The sequence below is a fragment of the Pristiophorus japonicus genome, chromosome 5 (genome assembly GCF_044704955.1).
Source record: "Pristiophorus japonicus isolate sPriJap1 chromosome 5, sPriJap1.hap1, whole genome shotgun sequence".
Classification (NCBI taxonomy): domain Eukaryota; kingdom Metazoa; phylum Chordata; class Chondrichthyes; family Pristiophoridae; genus Pristiophorus; species Pristiophorus japonicus.
In genome coordinates, this window is record NC_091981.1 from 105642139 (window position 1) to 105666062 (window position 23924).

The following is a 23924-nucleotide window of genomic DNA, read 5'->3' on the forward strand; positions in this document are numbered from 1 at the left end:
AAAAATTCAATCAAGTTAGTCAGACATTGCTTGGCTCCTGCCTGGCTGAAACTTTAACTTTCCTTTTTATGATACATGATGAGTGGAGCTCTCCTCCAACAGCTAGAAATGTGATGTTTGAAGAGTAGTTGAGGTGAGAATCCTCACTATCAGATAAACTAATCAGGTGTCCAGGAGATCCAATGCACCCACTAGGCAGTTTGTGAACCAGCTCTGACTCTCTATTCATAGAATCATATACTAATTTATACCTCAACCAATATCACTAATACAGATTATCTGGTCATTAACACATTGCTGTTTGTGGGAGCTTGCTGTGCGCAATTTGGCTGCCATGTTACCTAAATTACAATGACCGCACTTCAAAAGGTCCTTCATTAGCTGTAAAGTGCTTTGGGACATCCGATGGTTGTGAAAGGCAGTATATAAATGCAAGTCTTTCTATCTGCCTTTCTTTCACACAGCGCAGAAGGAGGCCATTCGGGCTATCATGCTTATGCTGGCTATTTGAAAAAGCAAACCAATTAGTCCCACTCCTATACTCTTTCCCCATTACCCTAGTGGCCCTAGAAATAGTGGATGCATTGGTGATCATTTTCCAACAGTCTATCGACTCTGGATCAGTTCCTATGGACTGGAGGGTAGCAAATATACCACTTTTTAAAAAAGGAGGGAGAGAAAGCGGGTAATTATAGACTGGTTAGCCTGATATCAGTAGTGGGGAAAACGTTGGAATCAATTATTAAGGATGAAATAGCAGCGCATTTAGAAAGCAGTGACAGGATCGGTCCAAGTCAGCATGGATTTGTGAAAGGGAAATCATGCTTGACAAATCTTCTGGAATTTTTTGAGGATGTAACTAGTAGAGTGGACAAGGGAAAACCAGTGGATGTGGTGTATTTGGACTTTGAAAAGATCTTTGACAAGGTCCCACATAAGAGATTGGTGTGCAAAATCAAAGCACATGATATTGGGGGTAATGTACTGGCGTGGATAGAGAATTGGTTAGCAGACAGGAAGCAGAGAGTCAGGATAAACTGGTCCTTTTCGGAATGGGAGGCAGTGACTAGTGGAGTCCCGCAGGGCTCAGTGCTGGGACCCCAGCTCTTTACAATATACGTTAATGATTTGGATGAAGGGATTGAGTGCAATATCTCCAAGTTTGCAGATGACACTAAACTGGGTGGCGGTGTGATCTGTGAGGAGGATGCCAAGAGGCTGCAGGGTGATTTGGACAGGTTAGGTGAGTGGGCAAATGCATGGCAGATGCATATAATGTGGATAAATGTGAGGTTATCCACTTTGGTGGCAAAAACATGAAGGCAGAATATTATCTGAATGGTGGCAGATTAGGAAAAGAGGAGTTGCAACGAGACCTGGGTGTCATGGTTCATCAGTCACTGAAAGTTGGCATGCAGGTACAGCAGGCGGTGAAGAAGGCAAATGGCATATTGGTCTTCATAGCCAGGGGATTTGAGTACAGGAGCAGGGAGGTCTTACTGCAGTTGTACAGGGCCTTGGTGAAGCCTCACCTAGAATAGTGTGTTCAGTTTTGGTCTCCTAATCTGAGGAAGGACGTTCTTGCTATTGAGGGAGTGCAGCGAAGGTTCACCAGACTAATTCCAGGGATGGCTGGACTGTCATATGAGGAGAGACTGGATCAACTGGGCTTTTATCCAATGGAGTTTAGAAGGATGAGAGGGGATCGCATAGAAACTTATAAGATTCTGACGGGACTGGACAGGATAGATGCGGAAAGAATGTTCCCGATGTTGGGAAAGTCCAGAACCAGGGGACATTGTCTTAGGATAAGGGGTAGGCCATTTAGGACTGAGATGAGGAGAAACTTCTTCACTCAGAGAGTTGTTAACCTGTGGAATTCCCTGCCGCTGAGAGTTGTTGATGCCAGTTCATTGGATATATTTAAGAGGGAGTTAGATATGGCCCTTACAGCTAAGGGGATCAAAGGGTATGGAGAGAAAGCAGGAAAGGGGTACTGAGGTGAATGATCAGCCATGATCTTATTGAATGGTGGTGCAGGCTCGAAGGGCCGAATGGCCTACTCCTGCACCTATTTTCTATGTTTCTATGTTACCCTGCAATTTTTCCTTTTCAAGTAGATATCCAATTCCCTTATGAAAGTTACTATTAAATCTGCTTCCACCACCCTTTCAGGCAGTGCATTCCAAATCATAACAACTCAATGAGTAAAAAAAAAATTCTCATCTTCCCTCTGATTATTTTGCCAATTATCCTAAATCTGTGGCCTCTGGTTACTGACCCTCCTGCCAGCAGAAACAATTTCTCCTTATTTGCTTTAACAAAACTCTTCATAATTTTGAATACCTCTATTAAACCTTCTCTGCTCCAAGGAGAACAATCCTAACTTCTCTAACCTCTCCACATAACTGAAGTCCCTCATCTGTGCAGCGCTCATATTTTCATCTTCTACTCAATGCATCCTGGGAGCCTCTCTGAATGAGATTGCCAAAATGATGGCCACTTTTGTTCTGTAAACTATCATACATTATTAGGATTACAGACCAGTCAGCCTTGGCTCAGTAATCGCACATTCCCCTGAACAGAAGGTTCAAAGTTCTAGCCCCACTCCAGATACTTGAGCGCATAATCCAGGCTGTCACAATTTGATGCCATGGCCAACATTTATCCCTCAACCAGCATTACAAAAACATACGGTCTGATCATTTACCTCATTTCTGTTTCTGGAACCTTACTTTGTACAATTTGGCTGCTGCATTTCTCTACATTGCAACACTTCAAAAAGTACTCATTTGACTGTGAAGCACACTGGGTTATCCTGAGGTCATGACAAATGCTGCATAAATGCAAATTATTTCTTTCTTTCAAAATCACTTCACTTCCTCTGAACATATAGTGGCACAAAACCTATACCACATTTGTTTTTTTTTTTATTAACCAAAAACTTCACTATAAACATCCTTACTATATTCAAGCCAAGAGTACTTTAGGATACATATGTTCTATAAAAAGCTATAGGGAATATACCAGTATCTGCTATGTTTACCAATATAACATTCACTGCATTCCAAAATTAATTCACTGAATGTGAAACATTCTGATATGTTTGTGATAAGATACAAGATAAATTAAGTTTTTCTTGATTTTTCTCCTCTGAATACTTCCTTAAAAAGTGTTTTTTAATCCAGTGGATTAATTCAACTTAGATGCTGGAAAAGTCAAACGTTTATCATGCAGGTTGCATCATACAAGATTTTAGTCCTTATCCTTATAAGTATAAATATATATAACGATCTTTGATTTACCCTCTCTGCTAAGGGTTAGCCAGCAGACTTCCAACTGCAGTCTTCACCTTGCAGTCAAGCCATCTTAATATAGAACCATGCTCCTTCCCACAAGTTAAATGGGCTTTTATGCCCCATTCCTGACTGCTAACCAATGGCCTCTGCTGGAAGCCTACTCATTAAAATGCTTGGTAAGAAAAGGTTTAGGTTGAATAGTCTACCAGTACTCACCGACTAGGCTCATATAAGACGAGCCAGTTGGGCGAGATATGATATGGTGAATGGCTCCCATGTAACTGTGAACCAGCAAGGAATCAATGGGGGTGAAATTCATGTTGTGCAGTACCGCAAAACAAACAATAGCAACCTCAATGGAAAAGAAAATTGAACAGAATGTAAAATGGGATACCAATTCGTCATTACCCATTGCACTACTGCCAACACGAATTTCACCCCCAATGACTCCAGGAGAGGCCAGGGAAGAGCCAACGGAGGAAAATTGTATTGAAGTTCATATTGATAACTATAAAATACAAAAGTTACATAAACCTTTTCTAGTCAAGGAACTTTCATCAGATAATCTTCAGGAACTCGGAGCAGGAGCCACTTGCAGTACCAGACATTATTGGTCACATTTTGTGGTGGTGAAATTAGCCTGGATTTTCACATATTTGAATCATTACAAAGTAAGTTTTGAATATTAGTTTTGCATTCAAAATAAATTTTTCACATGTAGAATATTAAATATTTAATAATGCACCTTAATAAGTGTATTCATTACTATTTGGGGGGGGGGGGGGGAAGTTTAATTTTGTATTACTAAGTCAATGCTGGACTGCACATTCACTACCATTAATTTTCCACTTTCATGCAAACATATTTATAATAGATAAAAATATTTTAACAAATGTGGAAAAGCTAGTAAATATATATATTCACATACAGGTATATAATATAATATATAATATATTAGTCAGGTTTGAAATTTTAAAAATGGTCCAAGTACACTGCACCTAAAATAATGGTTTAACAGAACAATGCTTCCTTTTATTATGAATTTTCTATGAGAAATTACAAAGCATTCATTTAAGTTTTTTTATGAAAAAGCTTTCTTACCTGTTAACATAACTAAGGGCTACGTATGTTGGCTGTTGTAGTTCCTGTTTCTCTAACACCCGTGGGTCAGTATCTACGGGGGGTGGGGGTGGGGAGAAATGTTCAGAATTATTAATACTAGTGCAACTTTAAACTGGTTCACATTAACTCAATCATTTTTTTAAGTAGGGTGAAAGCAAATGAGATGATACGTTGAGATCAGACACACCGCTCAGTATTCAAATAAAGTAATTTTACAACTTTCCAGGAAATTGAAGTTAATAATAAAAACTTTAAGATGCAATTTTGACAAAAGTAATAAAGTTTTGTTTCATTAAAATATAGGTCTTGGAAAATCAAAACATTTGTAATAAGAATAGACTAGGTTCAATGATCTCAAGGATGAAAGGTTTTTGTCGTTATGACAAAGACCATGATACATCGGCCTAGAAATTCATTATCGCCCCTTTTGGGGAGGTTAAAATTCGTGAGGCGGGAAACTTTGCAGCAGGCGCGGAAGTCCCACCCCGCTCGCTAAATTTGGGTTACCGCCCCCAAAAGGAAGTGGGGCATCTCAGCAGCGCTGCGCACTGGGCTCCATGGTGCTGCCTTGTCCCAGGGGCTCTTCCCTCAATTAAATGGAAGGGCCCAAGCTATATACTCTGCCAAAGAAGAAGCCACCTACCCAGGCCACTGGGGTGCGATCAGCCCGGCTCAAGTAGGGCTTAGCGATCACGACCCCGTGAAGACATCGCAACAGAACGGCAACAAAAAGGTCAGATTTTTTTTCTTAGCAGTCGGCCACCTCCCCTTTAATTTTCACCCCGATAGCGCTGGCCGCCCGATTCGCATCCACTGAAGCAGTCACTGTTATCGCCCGGTGCTGCTTCAAGGGCCGAAACCCAATTTAGGAGCTGAGGCGCTAACGGAGCGATGCGTACGGTAATGATGTCATGATCTCCGGGTGCAGGAGATTGGGGCGCATTGTAGTGGCGACGCCGCTAAACTCCCGCCGAATTTAGCAGAAGTCGTAAGCAGCGCTACGCCCGGTCGCAAACTCATTTGCGCCCCGTTAGTGCCCCACAGGGCGCTAATGGGAGGTACAAATGCACCAATTTCTCCCCCATAGTGTTCACTTCGAACTCACAACAAATATACTGCTATTTTATATTTTAGAAACTACTATATCAATGACAATCTCACAAGAATTGTTGCTGAACAAGATTGTTTTTTTTAATGTAGAACCCCAAACTAGAGATTAGATTATTATATTTTCAGCTATCAAAATCCTAAGTTCTGGAATTGCCCCTCTCTAAAGCTCTCCACCTTATCTCTATCTTCTTTCCTCCTTTTAGACACTCCTTAAAACCTACCTCTTTGATGAAGCTTTTGGTCATCTGACCTAATATCTCCCTATGTGGCTCGGAGTCAAATTTTGTTTGATAACGCTCCTGTAAGAGGAAAATTTGGCATTAGGGGTACCAGCGGGACAAGGGTTAAAGTGCTGGTTCCTGCACTGGCCCGTAAGGAGGTAAAAGGCCTCTCTTCGGCCTTGTACCAAGGCTCCAGAAGGTACTGTTATGGGTTGGGATACCAGATAGTATTCCAACATGGAATGTCAATAGGAGAGAACCTAAACAGACCGCTGATAAGGCCGTGAGAAGAGACCCGAGATAGACGTCATGGCACCAAAGGAAATGTATAACAAATGATACCATTCTGGGAACGGTCTAAGATGGTCATGAGATCATGACCTGTCAGTCAGAGCTCATGACCTGTCAATCCGGAGTAGTACTGATAAGGTTGTCCAATTAGAAATCTACGGAGGTCTTGTCCGGGAACAGAGGGGTTTTGAAATGTATAAAAGTTGTATGATTGTGCTGTTCGGGGAGCATCTCCACTCACAGGCGGTTGTGATAAGGGGTGTTCCCGGACGTTCGTAATAAAGATCGTTATACTTTGCCATCCGTCTCTGTCTGCTAACTTTGAAAATTGCTACGTGGGCTGGGGCGAGCGTCGACCCTCTATATCAGTGGGCCCGCTCGTGGGAAAAGAAGCCTTCCCATTTTCCCCTTACATTTGGCGTCACGAACAGGATACGGACTTCCCGAACGGAACAATGACCCAGCTGTTGGGGTGAGTATGTTTTAATTTACCACCTTCAAGTTAGAGCTGTGGCATTGTAAACCGCAAGGGAAGGACATCCATACAACAGAACCATGTAGTGAGTCCCGGAGGGACGGAGACAGAGGACAAGGACGATCTAGGGGTGAAAGGGGGTCAAAAGGTGCATCCTAAAACGCACGCGTGGAGGTAGCACGGCAGTGCGAGGGTACGACGCAAGGGAAGATATAGGGGAAGGTCTATTGACCCGCAGCGGTACGAGCGCACAGTGCAGGGACGAGAGAGAGAGGGAATAGAGACAACGTCCCGGCAGTGACGGGATATATTGACCCAAAGCGTGCAGTGGTACGAGTGTACGGCGCCAAGGGAAGACATATAAATAGCGTCCTGCATACCTAACACGAATTTAAGGGAGTACCCAAGACCCTCATAGCCCCGAGGAAGAGGGGTAACACGGCTATTAAAAAGGCGAATAAAACCAATCGTTAATTGTAACTTGCGTAACTATATAATGCCATAAAAAAGCTGATAGTGACTATCTTAAGTGACATATGGATCCAAAAATAGAGCCGGCCAAACAATTAATAGGTTTTGTTGAATGAAGAGAGACTTTTGTGAATGTCTGTCGTTGAGTGAGAGTCCTTGTGTGATTTTTTTGATTGCGGAATGAATTGTTCATGTTTCTGAAAGCCTGTTTGGAAAAATAGTGCAGCTCCACCCACTTTCCCAAACAGAGTGAAAGTTTTTTTTAACCCTTTGTAATGTTGTCCTGTATGTGGGAAGTTTTAAGACATTTTAAGTTAGAAACGCAGGTGTGGATTTATTCGGATAAAGATTGAAATTACAAAATTTGAGATATTAAGCGAAGGCACAGCAAAATACTGAGATGGGGATTCAAAAAAAAATTAATTATTAACTTAAATCTGATCTTTGAAAGAAAAAAGGAGAAATAAAACTAAAAGGTTTGGAAACAATCTAGAAATACCTTCACGGATCAGGTCAAACTCCTGGGCGAGTGGCGAGCTATCTGCGAAGGTGTAAAAGGGACTTTTGAAACATTTTAAAACAGCAAGATTTAGCAGTTTAGAAAAAAAACATTGTAACGACCTTGAAACTGGAATTTGAGATAACGAAAAGCAGCCCTCAAAGCCTTCATGCTAGACTCCGTTCTAGTTATGGAGAAAAGAAAAAGATAAAGACGCCACTTTGAAAGTAAACAAATTGAACGAATTTGAAAGAAAAAGTGACTTCGATTGTCTGACGATTTTAAGTTAACAAATTTACGGAGTCACGAGCCCTCAATGTAAAATACTAGTTGATTTGAAGAAAGGTGATCTGAAAAAAAAAAGACGTAACGCACTAATTAGGTGCTGGAATAAAAAGGGGCGTTTGCGATGGAAAAAGACACTCTCCATTGATAATGATTTTAAATTACGAGAACGTTTCACTGCAGTTTGAAGGATTTCCAAAATGGACGTTGTTTATCAAGAAAAGTCCCGAACAGTCTAAACAAGCAGGAGGGTTTTGAAAAGAACGAGGAGAAAAGATCTAAGCTATGCGAATTCAGCACAGAAAGAAAAAACTGGGAATTACTGAATTTTTAAATTCTTATAGAAAATAGAACTGGCACGGATGTTTAGATTTTGTGCTGAGAGAGAAATAAAACACAAGATTTGCCCAGTGAACGGGACCGTAAAATAAAATGAAATGTTGGAATGTATAAAGCGTGTGAAAATTGGATTTCAGTAAACAAAATAGCTATTAAAAATGTGTGGTCTCGTTTTTAAAAAAAATCTTTGGCAAGTACTTGAATTAGAAGTTAAGAAAAAATTGGAGTTTTAATCTAAAATGCCGTCTTTCCTGATGAGAAGACTTTTATTATGATGGCTTTACTAATGATTTCTGCTGTTTTAACGGATTCCTAATTTCTAAGCAAGTTTTGAAGGCACAAAGACTTAAAAAAGAATTTTTCGGATGATTACGCGAAGTCACGTAATGACATTAGGCTTTCTTACAAACCTGTAAAGGAGTTAACCCTTTCCATTGACAGCTGTTTTATACTGGACATTATTAATTTGGATTTCTAAATAGAATAAAAAAAAAAAAACCTGACAGATAGAAGAAATGGTGAGATAGTCAGAATAAAAATAAAAACAGAACTAGCCTATGTAATAATAAAAGAAAGATACTCAAACAAAACAAATTCAAGAGTTAAAAGCTAAGATAAATAAGCTGGAAGAGATTTTTTTTTAAATGGGACCAGACGGATAGTGCAGTGCGCAGCCATAGCACCATCACCTACGGCAATAGAGACAATGTACCCCACGGTGGGTAAGTGTACAAACCCAACCTAACCCTTACCTCCGATTTCACAGAGTGACCTCGACATGCATGGATAAAAGATGAGTAGACCAGAACCTAACACCTGGTGACGACCAGGCTATCTGTTTAAAATTTGCAGATAAAACACTCACCGAGATGGGACCACAGCGGCTACTTCGACTCTGGAGACTCAGGATACTGGGAACCTTAAGGCCCACGCAAGCACTGGATAATACAGATGGACTACGAGAGATATAGCACACGCAGGAAAGACACAACTACATGAACTAGCTTTGTTTAATTTAACTGCCGAAATATGCATCCCAGTAGCCAAGGACTGGAGCAAGGACAGAACTTATTTTAACGCATGGCTATGTATAGTGTATTAAGTAAGGTTGTAATGCAGCAGGCTGCCGATGCCATTGGCTCCAGTAGATTCCGAGGACAGGAGCTAGTTCATAGGACCAAAAGGTCCGGCTGGGACACCAAACACACCCAAAGGGACCCTGGGAAGCCCTACCAATGCCCCGACAACCACCCTGGGGACAACAACACTTCCCAGCACAACCACGCAAGTCCCCCCATAAGCCCGTCCATAAAGACTGGAGCCAAAGGGGGGCTAGGAATAAAAGAATCTAAAGAAAGGATATAATTTGGGGTGCGTCAGCGACTACTTAACCTAAATTTAATGGATATAATTTTTCCTAGCTTCTGTGGGAATGAAACTATAAGTCTATACCAGAACCTGGCACAACGGAATCCATTACCCTGAGATTTAATGTCAGAAAGGGAACAGGGCAAGGTCGAACAAAAAGGGGAATACTGGAAACACTAGACACGGGTTATGTGGCAGGGGTTACGACGATGAATTCCACAGACCTGTATGCTATATACGACCGGGTTAACAACTTAATGGCGTAGTCTTGAGGGGTTTACTGGGGAGGGACTTGGATAACCAAGCCCTACAAGCGCGGTTGGGAGATGGCGCAGAAGGGGAACTGTTACAAATGGCCCATACATTACAGAAGCATGCCAAGACAATAAATTTGATCCACGCAATGGGGAACGATATAAGTAAACGATTACAGGCTGAGATAGTTTGCTCCGGGTATGGGGCCTGGATATTAAGTGAGGTCCAACATAATTTGGAGCAACTCCAGAATGGAGACATACCAGATTGGATTCCGAACACCACACTTAACAATTGGACTCTAGATAAAAAAATGAACAACACATGCGAGGTACGGAGGAATAGTCACGCATGTGTGCCAAAATTCAGATGTATTACTGGACGGGTAAATATGATCAGATTTGTGTTGTCCATACCACAGTATGATGTAACAAAGGGAGACCCCTTATACCAGATTGATAATATTGGTGAAGTGATAAACCAAACTCGGTTACGTTACCATCAGCCTGCCAGATGGGCAATTAAGTTAACAATAGTACCAGAAGCATTGCCATAACCGACTGCTATAAAAATAACCAAGTGGTTTTATGTCGAGGTATGCCACGAATGACGAATGAAGATTGCAGATTCCACCAGATAAACGGATGTATGCTGAGTATCACGCCTCTTGAACACGATCTGGAGACCATCGCTGCCCCACAAGGGAACGGAGAGTGGTGCGTGAGCACGGGGGCAGCTTAACCATTAAGACCAGGGGAGGAGTCACCCCCTGTATCCTTATTACTCCTAACTTCTGTTTCAGACCCAAGGGAGAAATAGACGGATATCATATACATCCCGAGATAACGGAAATCATCCACGGAACAATCACAGATATCCTCCGAGAAGGGTACAAAGAGGCGATATGGGAACCGCAAGGCAAACAGATACCGGAACTAAATGAGGAACAATTACGTCTGGTGCAAGGAATCCAGAATCAAAGACGACAGTATATCTGGCTGATGAAAGAAATAGACAACCTACAGAGAGACACTAACGCGATGCTGGCTGATCAGTCCTGGTACCCAAAGCTGTCGGACATTGGACTAAATATTCAAATTCACCCATGGATAAGAATAATATCACACGTACTTGTAGTAATACAGGGCCTGGTTCTGATGGTCATGTTTGGATTAACATGTGCACGAATTAAACAGGCCAAACGATACGTCAGGGCACGCACTATGATTAAGGCCATAAGGGATGAAAATTTAAGCAGTCCTACAGGAAGGACTTAGCTTATATAACTCTGCGGGAAAGGTCTCAGGAGGTCCCGAAGCTTGGGAGATGGCTACCCAGGTGAACGGACCTATCTGGAACTTGCCTACAGGGAGATAGTTATCGGGAAATATGGCCAGCTTGGCGTATAGCCAAGGGCCAAAAGGGAGAATATGCAAGAGGAAAATTTGGCATTAGGGGTACCAGCGGGACAAGGGTTAAAGTGCTGGTTCCTGCACTGGCCCATAACGAGGCAAAAGGCCTCTCTTCGGCCTTGTACCAAGGCTCCAGAAGGTACTGTTATGGGTTGGGATACCAGATAGTATTCCAACATGGAATGTCAATAGGAGAGAACCTAAACAGACCGCTGATAAGGCCGTGAGAAGAGAGCCGAGATAGACTTCATGGCACCAAAGGAAATGTATAACAAATGATACCATTCTGGGAACGGTCTAAGATGGTCACAAGATCATGACCTGTCAATCAGAGCTCATGACCTGTCAATCCGGAGTAGTACTGATAAGGTTGTCCAATTAGAAATCTACGGAGGTCTTGTCCGGGAACAGAGGGGTTTTGAAATGTATAAAAGTTGCATGATTGTGCTGTTCGGGGAGCATCTCCACTCACAGGCAGCTGTAATAAAGGATGTTCCCGGACGTTCGTAATAAAGATCATTATACTTTGCCATCCGTCTGTCTGCTAACTTCGAGAATTGCTACGTGGGCTGGGGTGAGCGTCGACCCTCTATCAGTGGGCCCACTCGTGGGAAAAGAAGCCTTCCCATTTTCCCCTTACAGCTCCTGTGTAGCACCTTGGGATGCTTTACTATGTTAAAGGCGCTATATAAATACAAGTTGTTGTTGGAAAGCAATGGTATATTGAATATTTGGAACAATTAACAGTGCACAAAGGACAGATGAAATGATGGCGGGCTGGATTTAATCCAAAGGCCATGTGAAGTGCAGTTCTAGGCTAGACTATAGGGCAGGAATTTCCTCGAAGCTGCGCCCTCTCCACCACCACATCTTTGTTGGAAGTGCATCAAACAAACCCATTTTCTCTGTACTTCCAGCAAGTTACAGCAACAAAGCGGGAGCAGTTCTGAGGAAATTCCTGACCTACCCCGTATATGTAATATTTCCTAGACTCTACATGAAAATGTATCAGCAGGTTTCTTGCTTCCCTTCCTTAAACCAACCAATTTCAGGCTGCTTTTGATGGAGATATTTTGAATTCCTCTTCAATGTATCATTGCTTTTCTCTTACTGTAAATATAGACCTAATGTTAACAGGACCTAAATTTTGATAATTGGCTCAATTTATTTTATTACCACATTCCTAATGATTTTGGCATCATTAACTGTTTTTAATTTAACTTCTCATAGAAAAATACAACATAGATCAGTTTCACTAGCAAACTACTTCTATATTATTAGAAACATTTGAAGACTATTATATAAACATCAACAGTCACAGTGCTATAATGGGATTTACTGAAAAATCCATTCAAGTTTGTATGTGGAATATTCTGATTACTTGCATTAAAAAAATGAAGATTTTTTTGTTAAAAGATTTTGGTAGTAGATTGTGTCACTTTCAGACAGGTTGAGAAAATGAAATCCAAATCAGCTCTTTATAAAATTAGATCAAGGTTTAATTATAATGACTGTTCAGTAGCAGAGCTAGACGTGTGGACGGACCAGGACGATACCTGGATTTTTTTTTAAATTCATAGCCAATCTTTCCAATTCTTTGTCAAATCACAAACGCCAGAGGTCACCTTGCACACATCAAGGATCACTCTGCGCCAATGCTCTTAGCCAAAAGGCCTAGAGCCACTGCACCGTTCCTGGAAGTACTGCAATACCAGGTTCGTGCCATGGAGGTGGATGGGTCAAGCCACCCCACCCACCTCCTATTTTCAAAAAGCATAGGAGAACCACCTTCCTGATCCAGGGAGAACCACTTTGGGGTCATGGTTACTCCCCTGTCAGGTCAGTTACACATGATCTTAGCCAAAAGGCCGAGACCTGGATTTAAACACTCATACATAGAGTTCTCTCATGGGAGGAGAATGTCTTTCGCGAAAGACAACGGGGGTGCTGCCGAGAGCTACTCCTCTCAGGCTGGCAGCACAGTACATCTGCAGCCCAAGACGAAACGCATAGGAGAAACAAATTCACTTGTGTAAAGTATAAACAGACATAAAGCTTGGAACTTGAACTCACAAATATCTTCCATTAAAGATATTGTTGGATATATTTGTGGAAATTCAATCATGCAGAACAATTTTTTTTTTTAAAAGCATGAAACAGCCTATCTCCTGCAGCACATTCGACCCAGGTACTCTTCACAAAACCTTAATTCATTTAATTATCAAAACTCCTTGATGGAAGTGAAAGTACTGGAATGAAGCTTTTCCATCCACGCTAAAGAATATATAATCTACATGTCTGAATGTCAGTAATTCCAACTTTAATTCCTTATTAAGCTGGTTTCAGTTATTTGTAAGAGATTTGTATCAGGTGTTAAAAATTAAAGCTTTGGGCTAATCTGGTTCATTAGTGACAATATTTTTAAAAAGTCAAATAAACCTAACTTTTGTATTTTTCCCAGTTAAACTACGAAACTTTAAGAAGTTTAGCCAAGAATTTTTACGTTTTCCAGGGATATTGTGTTCCTAACACAGATGAGACTGCATACAGGGAGGTTAAAGTAACAGTGACCTCAGTCTTTAATAAGACACTCCAGAGTGAGTAACAGGCCTTTGGGGCCGGCTTATGTACAGTGCTCCCAAGGTATGCTGGGATCCCTTGGGACTTTAGGGGATGAACTCCCTGGTGGCGGAACATGGGAGTGCATGCTTTACAAATACACAACATCACTCTTCCCCCCCCCCAAAGTCAAAGTGAAAACTATTTACAAGGTGAGGCAGTCAGGAGCCTTTCTTTCCCTGGTGGACTGCCTGTTCTGGTGTGTTGGCTGTGCCCTCGCTGGGCTGGCGTGTTGTTGGTCCTGCAGGGCTGCTAGGTGAGCCTGGCCTTGCTGGGCTGTTGGGCGTGATGGGTTTGATTTCCTGGTCCGGCGTGGTGTCGTTGATCCTTTGGGTGTGTGTTGTGGGCTCGAAAAAGGTGGTGTCTGCTGTGGGTTCTTCAGGGCAGTCTGTGAACCGCAGCCTCGTTTGGTCCAGGTGCTTTCTGCAAATTTGTCCATTGTCTAGTTTGACTACAAACACCCTATTCCCTTCTTTAGCTATCACCGTGCCCGCGATCCCCTTGGGACCATGTCCACAGTTTAGCACATACACAGGGTCATTCAGATCAATTTCCCGTGACTGAGTGGCGCGACCATCGTTTACATTTTGTTGCTGCCGCCTGCCCTCTACCTGATCATGCAGGTTGGGGTGAACCAGCGGGAGTCTGGTTTTAAGTGTCCTTTTCATGAGTAGCTCAGCCGGGGGCACCCGTGAGCGAGTGGGGTCTCGTGCAGTAGCTGAGCAGTACTCGGGACAGGCGGGTTTGGAGTGAGCCTTCTGTGACTCGTTTAAGGCTCTGTTTGATTGTTTGTACTGCCTGCTCTGCCTGCCCATTGGAGGCTGGTTTAAATGGGGCCGAGGTGACATGTTTGATCCCATTCCGGGTCATGAATTCTTTAAATTCGACACTGGTGAAACATGGCCCTGTGTCACTGACCAGTATGTCAGGCAGGTCGTGGGTGGCAAACATGGCCCTCAGGCTTTCAATGGTGGCGGTGGCGGTGCTTCCCGACATTATTTCACATTCAATCCATTTTGAAAAAGCATCTACCACCACCAGAAACGGGCCCACAGCGTCAACATGGATCCTCAACCATGGTCTGGAGGGCCAGGACCACAAACTTAGTGGTGCCTCTCTGGGCCCGTTGCTTAATTGAGCACACAAGCTGCATTGCTGTACACAGGACTCTAAGTCAGAGTCGATACCGGGCCACCACACATGGGATCTGGCTATCGCTTTCATCATTACTATACCCGGGTGTGTGCTGTGGGGATCCGAGATGAATGTCTCCCTGTCCTTTTTGGGTAGCACTAGGCAGTCTGCCTGAATGGACAGCTCGTCCTTTCGCCGCTGGAACGGCTTGATTAGCTCTTGCATTTCAACGGGGATGCTGGCCCAGCTCTCATGCAGTACACAGTTTTTTTTACTCGGGACAGCAGAGGATCTTGGCTAGTCCAAGTCCTAATCTGGCGGCCGTGACAGGTGATTTATCATTTTCAAACGCTTCCATGACCACCAAGTCTGCAGGCTGCGCCACCATCAACAAGTTTGCAGGCCGCGCCATTTCCACCCCCGTGGTGGGCAATGGTAGCCGACTGAGAGCATCCACACAGCTCTCGGTGCCTGGCCTGTGGCGGATGGTGTAGTTATACACTGATTGCGCGAGTGCCCACCTTTGTATGCGACCTGAGGCATTAGTATTTATCCCCTTGTTTTCAGCGAATAGGGATGTGAGGGGCTTGTGATCGGTTTCCAGCTCAAATTTGAGGCCAAACAGGAACTGATGCATTTTCTTTACCCCGAACACACACGCTAATGCCTCTTTCTCAATCATGCTGAAGGCCCTCTCAGCCTTAGATAAGCTCCTGGAGGCATAGGCGACAGGTTGCAACTTCCTCGCAATGTTAGCTTGTAATACACACCCGACTCCGTACGATGGCGCATCACATGCTAGCACAGGTCTCTTACACGGGTTATACAATACAAGCAGCTTGTTGGAGCATAAAATGTTTCTGGCTTTCTCAAAAGCAATTACTTGTTTTTTTCCCCATACCCAGTTCTCACCTTTACGCAATAACACATGTAGGGGCTCTAAGAGGTGCTTAACCCCGGTAGGAAATTACCAAAATAGTTGAGGAGTCCAGGAATGACCGCAGCTCCGTGACGTTCTGCGGCCTGGGGCGCATTCCTGATAGCCTCTGTCTTGGCGTCTGTGGCCGAATGCCGTCCGAAGCGATCTTTCTCCCCAAAAACTCCACTTCTGTTGCCATAAAGACGCATTTCGACCTCTTCAGCCGCAGCCCTACGCGATCCAGTCGCTGGAGGACCTCCTCCAGATTTTGTAGGTGCTCGATGGTGTCCCGACCCGTGACCAATATGTCATCCTGAAAAACCACCTTGCATGGTACCGACTTGAGTAGGCTCTCCATGTTTCTCTGGAAGATCGCTGCAGCCAACCGAATTCCAAACGGGCATCTGTTGTAGATGAACAGTCCCTTGTGCGTGTTGATGCAGCTGAGGCCCTTCGAAGACTCCTCCAACTCCTGCGTCACTTAGGCCGAAGTCAGTTCGAGCTTGGTAAACGTCTTGCCTCCTGTCAGCGTCGCAAATAGGTCGTCTGCCTTAGGTAGCGGGTATTGGTCCTGTAGCGAGAAATGATTAATAGTTACTTTATAATCGCCGCAAATCCTGACCGTGCCATCACTTTTGAGTACTGGAACAATCGGGCTGGCCCACTCGCTGAATTCCACTGGGGAGATGAGGGCCTCGCGTTGCAGCCTGTCCAGCTCGATTTCAACTCTCTCCCTCATCACGAGGTACCGCTTGCGCCTTGTGGTGAATGGGTCGTGCCTCTGGGACGAAGTGGATCCGCACCTTCGCCCAGGAAAAGTTTCCAATGCCTGGCTCAAAAAGGGAAGGAAATTTGTGACATGTGATAGCGCTCAGATATCATCCCAGTTCCAGTGGATTTTGCCCAGCCAGCTCCTTCCAAGCAGTGTGGGGCCATCGCCCGGGATAATCCAGAGTGGCAGTTTGTGCACCGTGCCCTCATAGGTGACCTTGACCATGGCGCTGCCCAGGACAGTGATAAGCTCTTTGGTGTACGTTCTCAGTTTTGTGTGGATGGGGCTCAGGGCTGGTCTGAGTGCCTTGTTGCACCACAGTCTCTCAAACATCTTTTTACTCATGATGGATTGGCTAGCGTCAGTGTCCAGTTCCATGGTTACGGGTAAGCCATTCAATTTTACATTTAGCATTATAGGTGGACATTTCGTCGAAAATGTGTGCACCCCGTGTACTTTAGCATCTGCCTCCTCTCTGAGGCTCGAAATTGCTTTGATCCAGCATGGACCGATCTTCCTCTGCCACGTGGTGGTTAGCAAGTTTTGCAGAGCTTGCAGCTTGTCTGCTAGCTCATTGGAGGTGCCCCATTGTTCCACAGCTCTTGCAAACATACCCTTTGAAGCAGCATGAATGGGCTGAATGGAAGCCTCCACAACGCCAACAAGGTGTGAATTGCCTTGCATTCATCCTTTGTTGGGGACTCTGAGTCATCTGGGTCACCTGAGGTCTGCTGGCAGTTGCAGACTCGTGGTTTCTGCCCTGTACAGTTCTGCTCGCAAACACAGTTCCAATTGATTTATGAACATTGCTAGCACTTGTGTGCTGAGAGATTTGTTTGGTGTTGTCACTGGTGGACATAAACGCCTGTGCTATCGCAATGGCCTTACTGAGGGTCGGTGTCTCTACAGTCAAAAGTTTTTGTAGGATGGTCTCGTGGCCTATGCCCAGTACAAAAAAGTCTGAGCATTTGCGCCAGGTAGCCATTAAACTCACATTGTCCTGCAAGTCGCCTTAGCTCGGCGTCGTAGCTCGCCACTTCCTGATCTTCAGATCACTGGCACGTGTAGAACCGATACTTCGCCATCAGCACGCTCTCCCTCGGGTTAAGAAGCTCCCGAACCAGTGTACACAGCTCCTCATATGACTTATCTGTGGGTTTCACCAGAGCCAGAAGATTCTTCATGAGGCTGTAGGTCGGTGCCATGCAGACCGTGAGGAGGACCGCTCTCCTTTTTGCAGCGCTTCCTTCTCTATCCAGCTCGCTGGCTACAAAGTACTGGTCTAGCCGTCCGACATAGGCTTCCCAGTCCTCACCCTCCGTGAACTTCTCCAGGATGCCCACAGTTTGCTGCATCTTTGCGTTGAATTCGTATAGTCGTTGCCAGTTATTGTGTTCCTAACACAGATAGACTGCACACAGGGAGGTTAAAGTAACAGTGACCTCAGTCTTTATTAAGACACTCCAGAGTGAGGAACAGGCCTTAGGGGCCGGCTTATATACAGTGCTCCCAAGGGATGCTGGGATCCCTTGGGAGTTCAGGGGATGCACTCCCTGGTGGCAGAACATGGGCGTGCATGCTTCACAGATACACAAGGGAGATTTCGAATTGCAAATGCATGTGAGTGGGATACATGGACAGTGTATTACTTTTTAAAAGGAATCTAATTGAGATGAAAATGTTTTTGAAGTAATTTATTTTTAAAGACTGGGGGAAATATTGTACTCATCAAGTTAGGGATGTCTGTGCTAAGTAATGAAACACTTTCCACTTTCTTGAACCTAATGTTTTTCATAGAGTAAAAATATTCTATTAATTTTCAAACATTTAGAGTAGCAATACTATCTGATGGATGCCATTCTTGGCATGTTTGTCTGCTTTGAAGTTGATTTTAATATAGACTCTCATTTGTCAATTTTAATTGCATACCTGGATTCCAAAGGTCACTAAATTGCGGTGTGTGTGTGCAGCTCTATGCTGAGATGATAAATATGTTGTGCCTTGGTATTAGTTTTGATAGCCTGCAGCATCCTTGAGATTGAGTTATGAGAACTCCCAGGTCAGGTACCACACAGCTTAGATACAAAGTAAAAATGCCACTATATTACCTCCAGCATTGCACCTTAACCCTAGGCTGTGGGATACACCACCATTTATCACTTCAGGTATCCTTGCGGTCTCTTTGAAGGAGTAGCAACTCAATGCTAAATGATAGGTAATTTCATGCTGCGAATTTACACATAGTACCTCAATAATACACTATTTTTTTTTAAATGGATTGCTTTCTAATGCAACATTGGAAATAATGGCATTGAGGAAGAACACTCTCCCACCCTTTAAGCTCAAATTAATTTCACTTCAGATCCTTAAAGCTATCCACTAGATCGAATTTAATTCCATTAGTGTGGACTGTATTCAAAAAAACAATGGCCTAGAAATTCAGACGTGCCCATTTTTGGTTTCCCTGCACTTTAATGGTAAGGCCCAAGGTGCCCCTGATATTGGGCCTCAGACCAGATTTCAATGGAACCAACGAGCTGCGGAGAAAGGGAGGCAGAAACTGTCGGCTCCCCAAAGTAAGTGCCTTTCTCAGCACTCCTTATGGGTCAGGGGCAACAGGAGAGCTTCCCCAGCTCCTTCAGGAAGCCTTCGGCCTCCCTCAGCCCTGATTGTGGATCTCCCCCCAGCCTCGATTCATGACCTCTCCGTCCCCCAGCCCTGATCGCCAGCCTCCCCCAGTCCCGATTGCGGAACTCCCCCATACCCTATCGCAGGCCTTTCCGGGGTCCCAGGCTATGGTTTCCTTCCATTGGTTTTCCCTCCCATCCACTGGCCAGGTTGTCCATTTAGCCGGCTGCCGGGCAAGAAATGGGGCAAAAATGTTAGAGGTCCTGCCTTAAGTTCCATAGGACTTCCGCGTCCCGAGCCTTGCCAGGTTCTTCGGCTGTTTTCAGCTTTCTCCATAAATAACGGAGGCCATGAAATCTGATGAAAAGTTAGTAATGCATTTTCAACTGAGGCAAATTACCATTAATGGGGAAGGAAAACAGAACAAAAGTAAATAAAAACAAAGAAAATAAACAATAATCTTTACAAATCATTGGTTTATTGCAAAGTGTAAAATTTACCTCACAAATATCTTCCCTGTGACTCCTCGGTTAATATTTTTCCTAACTCAATCTCAGGGACGTTGCAGGCTCTTAAGACTAACCCCGATACACAAGGCACAACATAACCACCATCTCAGCGTAAAGCTGCATACAAATACAATTTTTTTTAACTTTTGGAATCCAGGTACACAACTAAAATTGACAAAATTTTCGAACAGTTTTACACTATTAAAATAATGTTCCATTTTTGTACGTGAATCAAAGTTGGGGGTGCATAATCTCAGCACGCTTGCATGACATACACAGCATAAGAACAAAGTACATGGTGGGCCATTCAGCTGCTTGAGCCTGTTCCACCATTCATTTAGATCATGACTGATCTGTATCTTAACTTCATTTACCTGCCTTGGTTCCATATCCTTTAATACCCTTACCTATCAAACTAATTTTTGCATTTTTCATTTGACCTAGCCTCAACAGCTTTTTGGGGGAAGAGAGTTCCAGATTTCCACTACCCTTTGTATGAAGAAGTGTTTCCTGTCATCACCCTGAATGGCCGAGCTCTAAGGTTAAGGTCATACTTCCTTGACCTGGACTCCCCTCAATTAGGTCACCCCTTAATCTTCTTTACTTGAGGGTATACAAGCCTAGACTATGCAACCTGTTCTCATGATTTAACCCACTAAGCCCTGGAATATATTCCAGTGAGAAGGAAAGACTTTAAGAAAAGGGAGACCATCCATGGCTAACTAAGGAAGTAAAGGATGGTATCAAATTGAAAACAATGGCATACAATGTTGCCAAGATTAGTGGGAGACCTGAGGATTGGGAATTTTTTTTTAAAAAACAGCAAAGGGTCATTGAATATATTTAAGGTGGAGATAGGCAGATTTTTGAAGGGAGTGAAGTTATGGGGAGTGGGCAGGAAAGTGGAGCTGAGCCCAAGATCAGATCAGCCATGATCTTATTAAATGGTGGAGCAGGCTCAAGGGGGCAAATGGCTTACTCCTGCTCCTATTTCTTATGTTCTTATGACTCTGGTGTATCAGTGCTCCATCCACTCCAAGGCCAATATATCCATCCTGAGGTAAAGTGCCCAGAACTGAACGTAGTACTCGAGATGCAGTCGAACTCTATATAACTATAGGATAATTTCCACCCCATTGTATCTCAGCCCACTTGAGATGAAGGCTAACATTCCATTAGCCTTTTAAATTATTTTTTACACCTGTCCACTAGTTTTTAGTGATTTCTGTACGTGAACCCCTAAATCTCTCTGCTCCTCCACAGTTCCTAGTTTCTCATCGTTTAGAAAATACTCTGATCTATCGCTTTTAGGTCCAAACTGGATGACTTCAAACTTTCCCACATTGAACTTTATCTGTCACAGTTTTGCCCATTCACTTAATCACTTAATCACTTAAGCATACACCAGAATGAGAAAGCATCCAAAAACCTTACTGTGTAAAATACAACAGAAGAGCACACGTGGCTCCTCCAATGGCCCTGCTGGTCACTGTGCTACTTAAAATGAACTAAACCTCCTATGAATGACCTTCAGAGACCTTACGCTGGAAGGGCAGATTTCCCATTCATGATTGTTACGCTATGAATGGCACTGTGTTAAAAGTTTGTCAAGGACGCATTTTTTGTTCTTTTCTCTCCTCCTTCCCCCCACTTTGTTTCTCCACCCCATTCAGTTGATCAACATTCACTGTCTCAGCTTACACAGAAGGAAATGACTACTTGGGTGCGGGGTGAGGGGGGGGGGGGGGGGGGGAGAAGCGAGGGAGGTGATTACTGTAAGCAGCCATGGAGCAATATACCAGAACGAGTTAGTGTGTTTAGGACAAAAGCAAAATACTGTGGATGCTGGAAATCTGAAATAAAAACAGAAAATGCTGGAAATATTCAGCAGGTCAGGCAGCATCTGTGGAGAGAGAAACAAATTTAACATTTCAGGTTAATGACCTTTCAACAGAAATGGAAAAAGTTAGAGATATAACAGACTTTAAGCAAATGCAGAGGCAGGGAAACAGGGTGGGGATGTTGCACTTTATCAGGGAGGCTTTGAGGGTGACCTTGTAACATTTCCTCTGCCCACCTTTGGCTCGTTTGCCGTGAAGGAGTGCTTGCTTTGGGAGTCTCATAGCAGGCATGTGGATAATGTGGCCTGCCCAGCGGAGCTGATCAAGTGTAGTCAGTGCTTCAATGCTGGGGATGTTGGCCTGGTTGAGGATGCTAATGTTAATGCATCTCTTCTCCCAGGGGATTTCTAGGAAGTGCATCCGGGAGAGCACCTCGAGTCTCATCACCGAAAGCATGCATAAATCAAGCGCAGGCAGCGGAAAGAGCGTGCGGCAAATCTGTCCCACCCTCCCTTATCCTCAACGACTATCTGTCCTACCTGTGACAGGGACTGTGGCTCTCGTATAGGACTGTTCAGCCACCTAAGGACTCATTTAAGAGTAGAAGGACTGCATATGACTGACTGAAGAGGGGAAAAAAAGAACAAAAAAATGTGTCTAGAAGAGGTGTAAATGGGTACAGCAAAATCATCAACAGCTGCCATCTGAAAAAATGGGGGCAGAGAAGTGTGTTTAGGAGTGAGGTGTTGAAAATTAAAGGGGGGGAAACAAATGCACAATTAGATGGCACTCAGCACCTTTCTCCACAAGCATGGTGGCAGACAGAGTGGAGGCAGGATCAGGTCAGCTTAACAAAATTCAGAAGTTACATCTTGGCAACTTTTACAAACAATTTGTCATCTTCCCAGAGCAACAACAGGGCAATCATGAGAACATAGGTTATCAACAAACTAGCAAGAGGTTTTAAAATATATAATAAAGAACTTTTCTGCATTCCACCTCTTCCTCTCAGTAGTTATCACATACCACTTTGAACATAAGAACATAAGAAATAGGAACAGGAGTAGGCAAGATGGCCACTCGAGCCTGCTCCACCATTCAATAAGATCATGGCTGATCTGATCATGGACTCAGCTCCACTTCCCTGCCCGCTCTCCATAACCCGTTATCGTTTAAGAAACTGACTATTTCGGTCTTAAATTTATTCAATGTCCCAGCTTCCACAGCTCTTTGAGGCAGCGAATTCCACAGATTTACAACCTTCTGAGAGAAGAAATTCCTCTTCATCTCTGTTTTAAATGGGTGGCCCCTTATTCTAAGATCATGCCCTCTAGTTCTAGTCTCCCCCATCAGTAGAAACATCCTCTCTGCATCCACCTTGTCAAGCCCCCTCATAATCTTATACGTTTCGATAAGATCAGCTCTCATTCTTCTGAATTCCAATGAGTAGAGGCCCAACCTACTCAACCTTTCCTCATAAGTCAACCCCCTCATCCCCGGAATCAACCGAGTGAACATTCTCTGAACTGCCTCCAAAGTATATCCTTTTGTAAATATGGAAACCAAAACTGCACGGAGTATTCCAGATGTGGCCTCACCAATACCTTGTACAGCTGAAGCAAGACTTCCCTGCTTTTATACTCCATTCCCTTCGCAATGAAGGCCAAGATACCACTGGCATTCCTGATCACTTGCTGTTTTTCATGCACAAGTACCCCCAGGTCCCGCTGTACTGCAGCACTTTGCAATCTTTCTCCATTTAAATAATAACATGCTCTTTGATTTTTTTCTGCCAAAGTGCATGACCTCACACTTTCCAACATTATACTCCATCTGCCAAATTTTTGCCCACTCACTTAGCCTGTCTATGTCCTTTTGTAGATTTTTTGTGTCCTCCTCACACATTGCTTTTCCTCCCATCTTTGTATCGTCAGCAAATTTGGCTACATTACACTCAGTCCCTTCTTCCAAGTCGTTAATATAGATTGCAAATATAGATTGGGACGCTGCCGTAGAGTAACTTGAAAATAACTTGCAGCCACAATTATAATGTAATGGCAACTTGTAACAAAATATAGGTCGCATTGTCGTGGTGATAAATTAGCCCTGACAATTAATCTGACTCCTAAAAATTACATGCAACAGAAATAAAAATGCCCGTCAATATTTTCCCACAGGCAAAATTCTAATATTTTAAAAAGCAAGAATCGAAGTTAAATTAGATTTAACTTAAATTAATTTAAGTTGTTAAATCTCCACAAGGCTTCTTAAAAAGTACTTATTTAAAGTAAATTATCTATTCACATGCACTTTGCATAGTAAGCATGTCTTTTGGGCTAGTATTTTCAGGGTTAA

At 43.5% G+C, this 23924-nt stretch overlaps 1 protein-coding gene and 1 pseudogene across 4 annotated transcripts in view; both read right to left on the minus strand.

Annotated features, from left to right (window-relative positions):
* jazf1b (JAZF zinc finger 1b) overlaps positions 1 to 23924 on the minus strand; it is a 447675-nt gene that overhangs the window by 276746 nt on the left and 147005 nt on the right. For all 4 annotated transcript variants that reach the window (XM_070880824.1, XM_070880823.1, XM_070880828.1 and 1 more), the window contains one exon: positions 4401 to 4473. In XM_070880824.1, coding sequence (XP_070736925.1) covers positions 4401 to 4473 — 73 coding nt within the window. The remainder of the gene's footprint in view (positions 1 to 4400; positions 4474 to 23924) is intronic.
* On the minus strand, positions 12826 to 13028 carry LOC139264831 (U2 spliceosomal RNA; annotated as a pseudogene).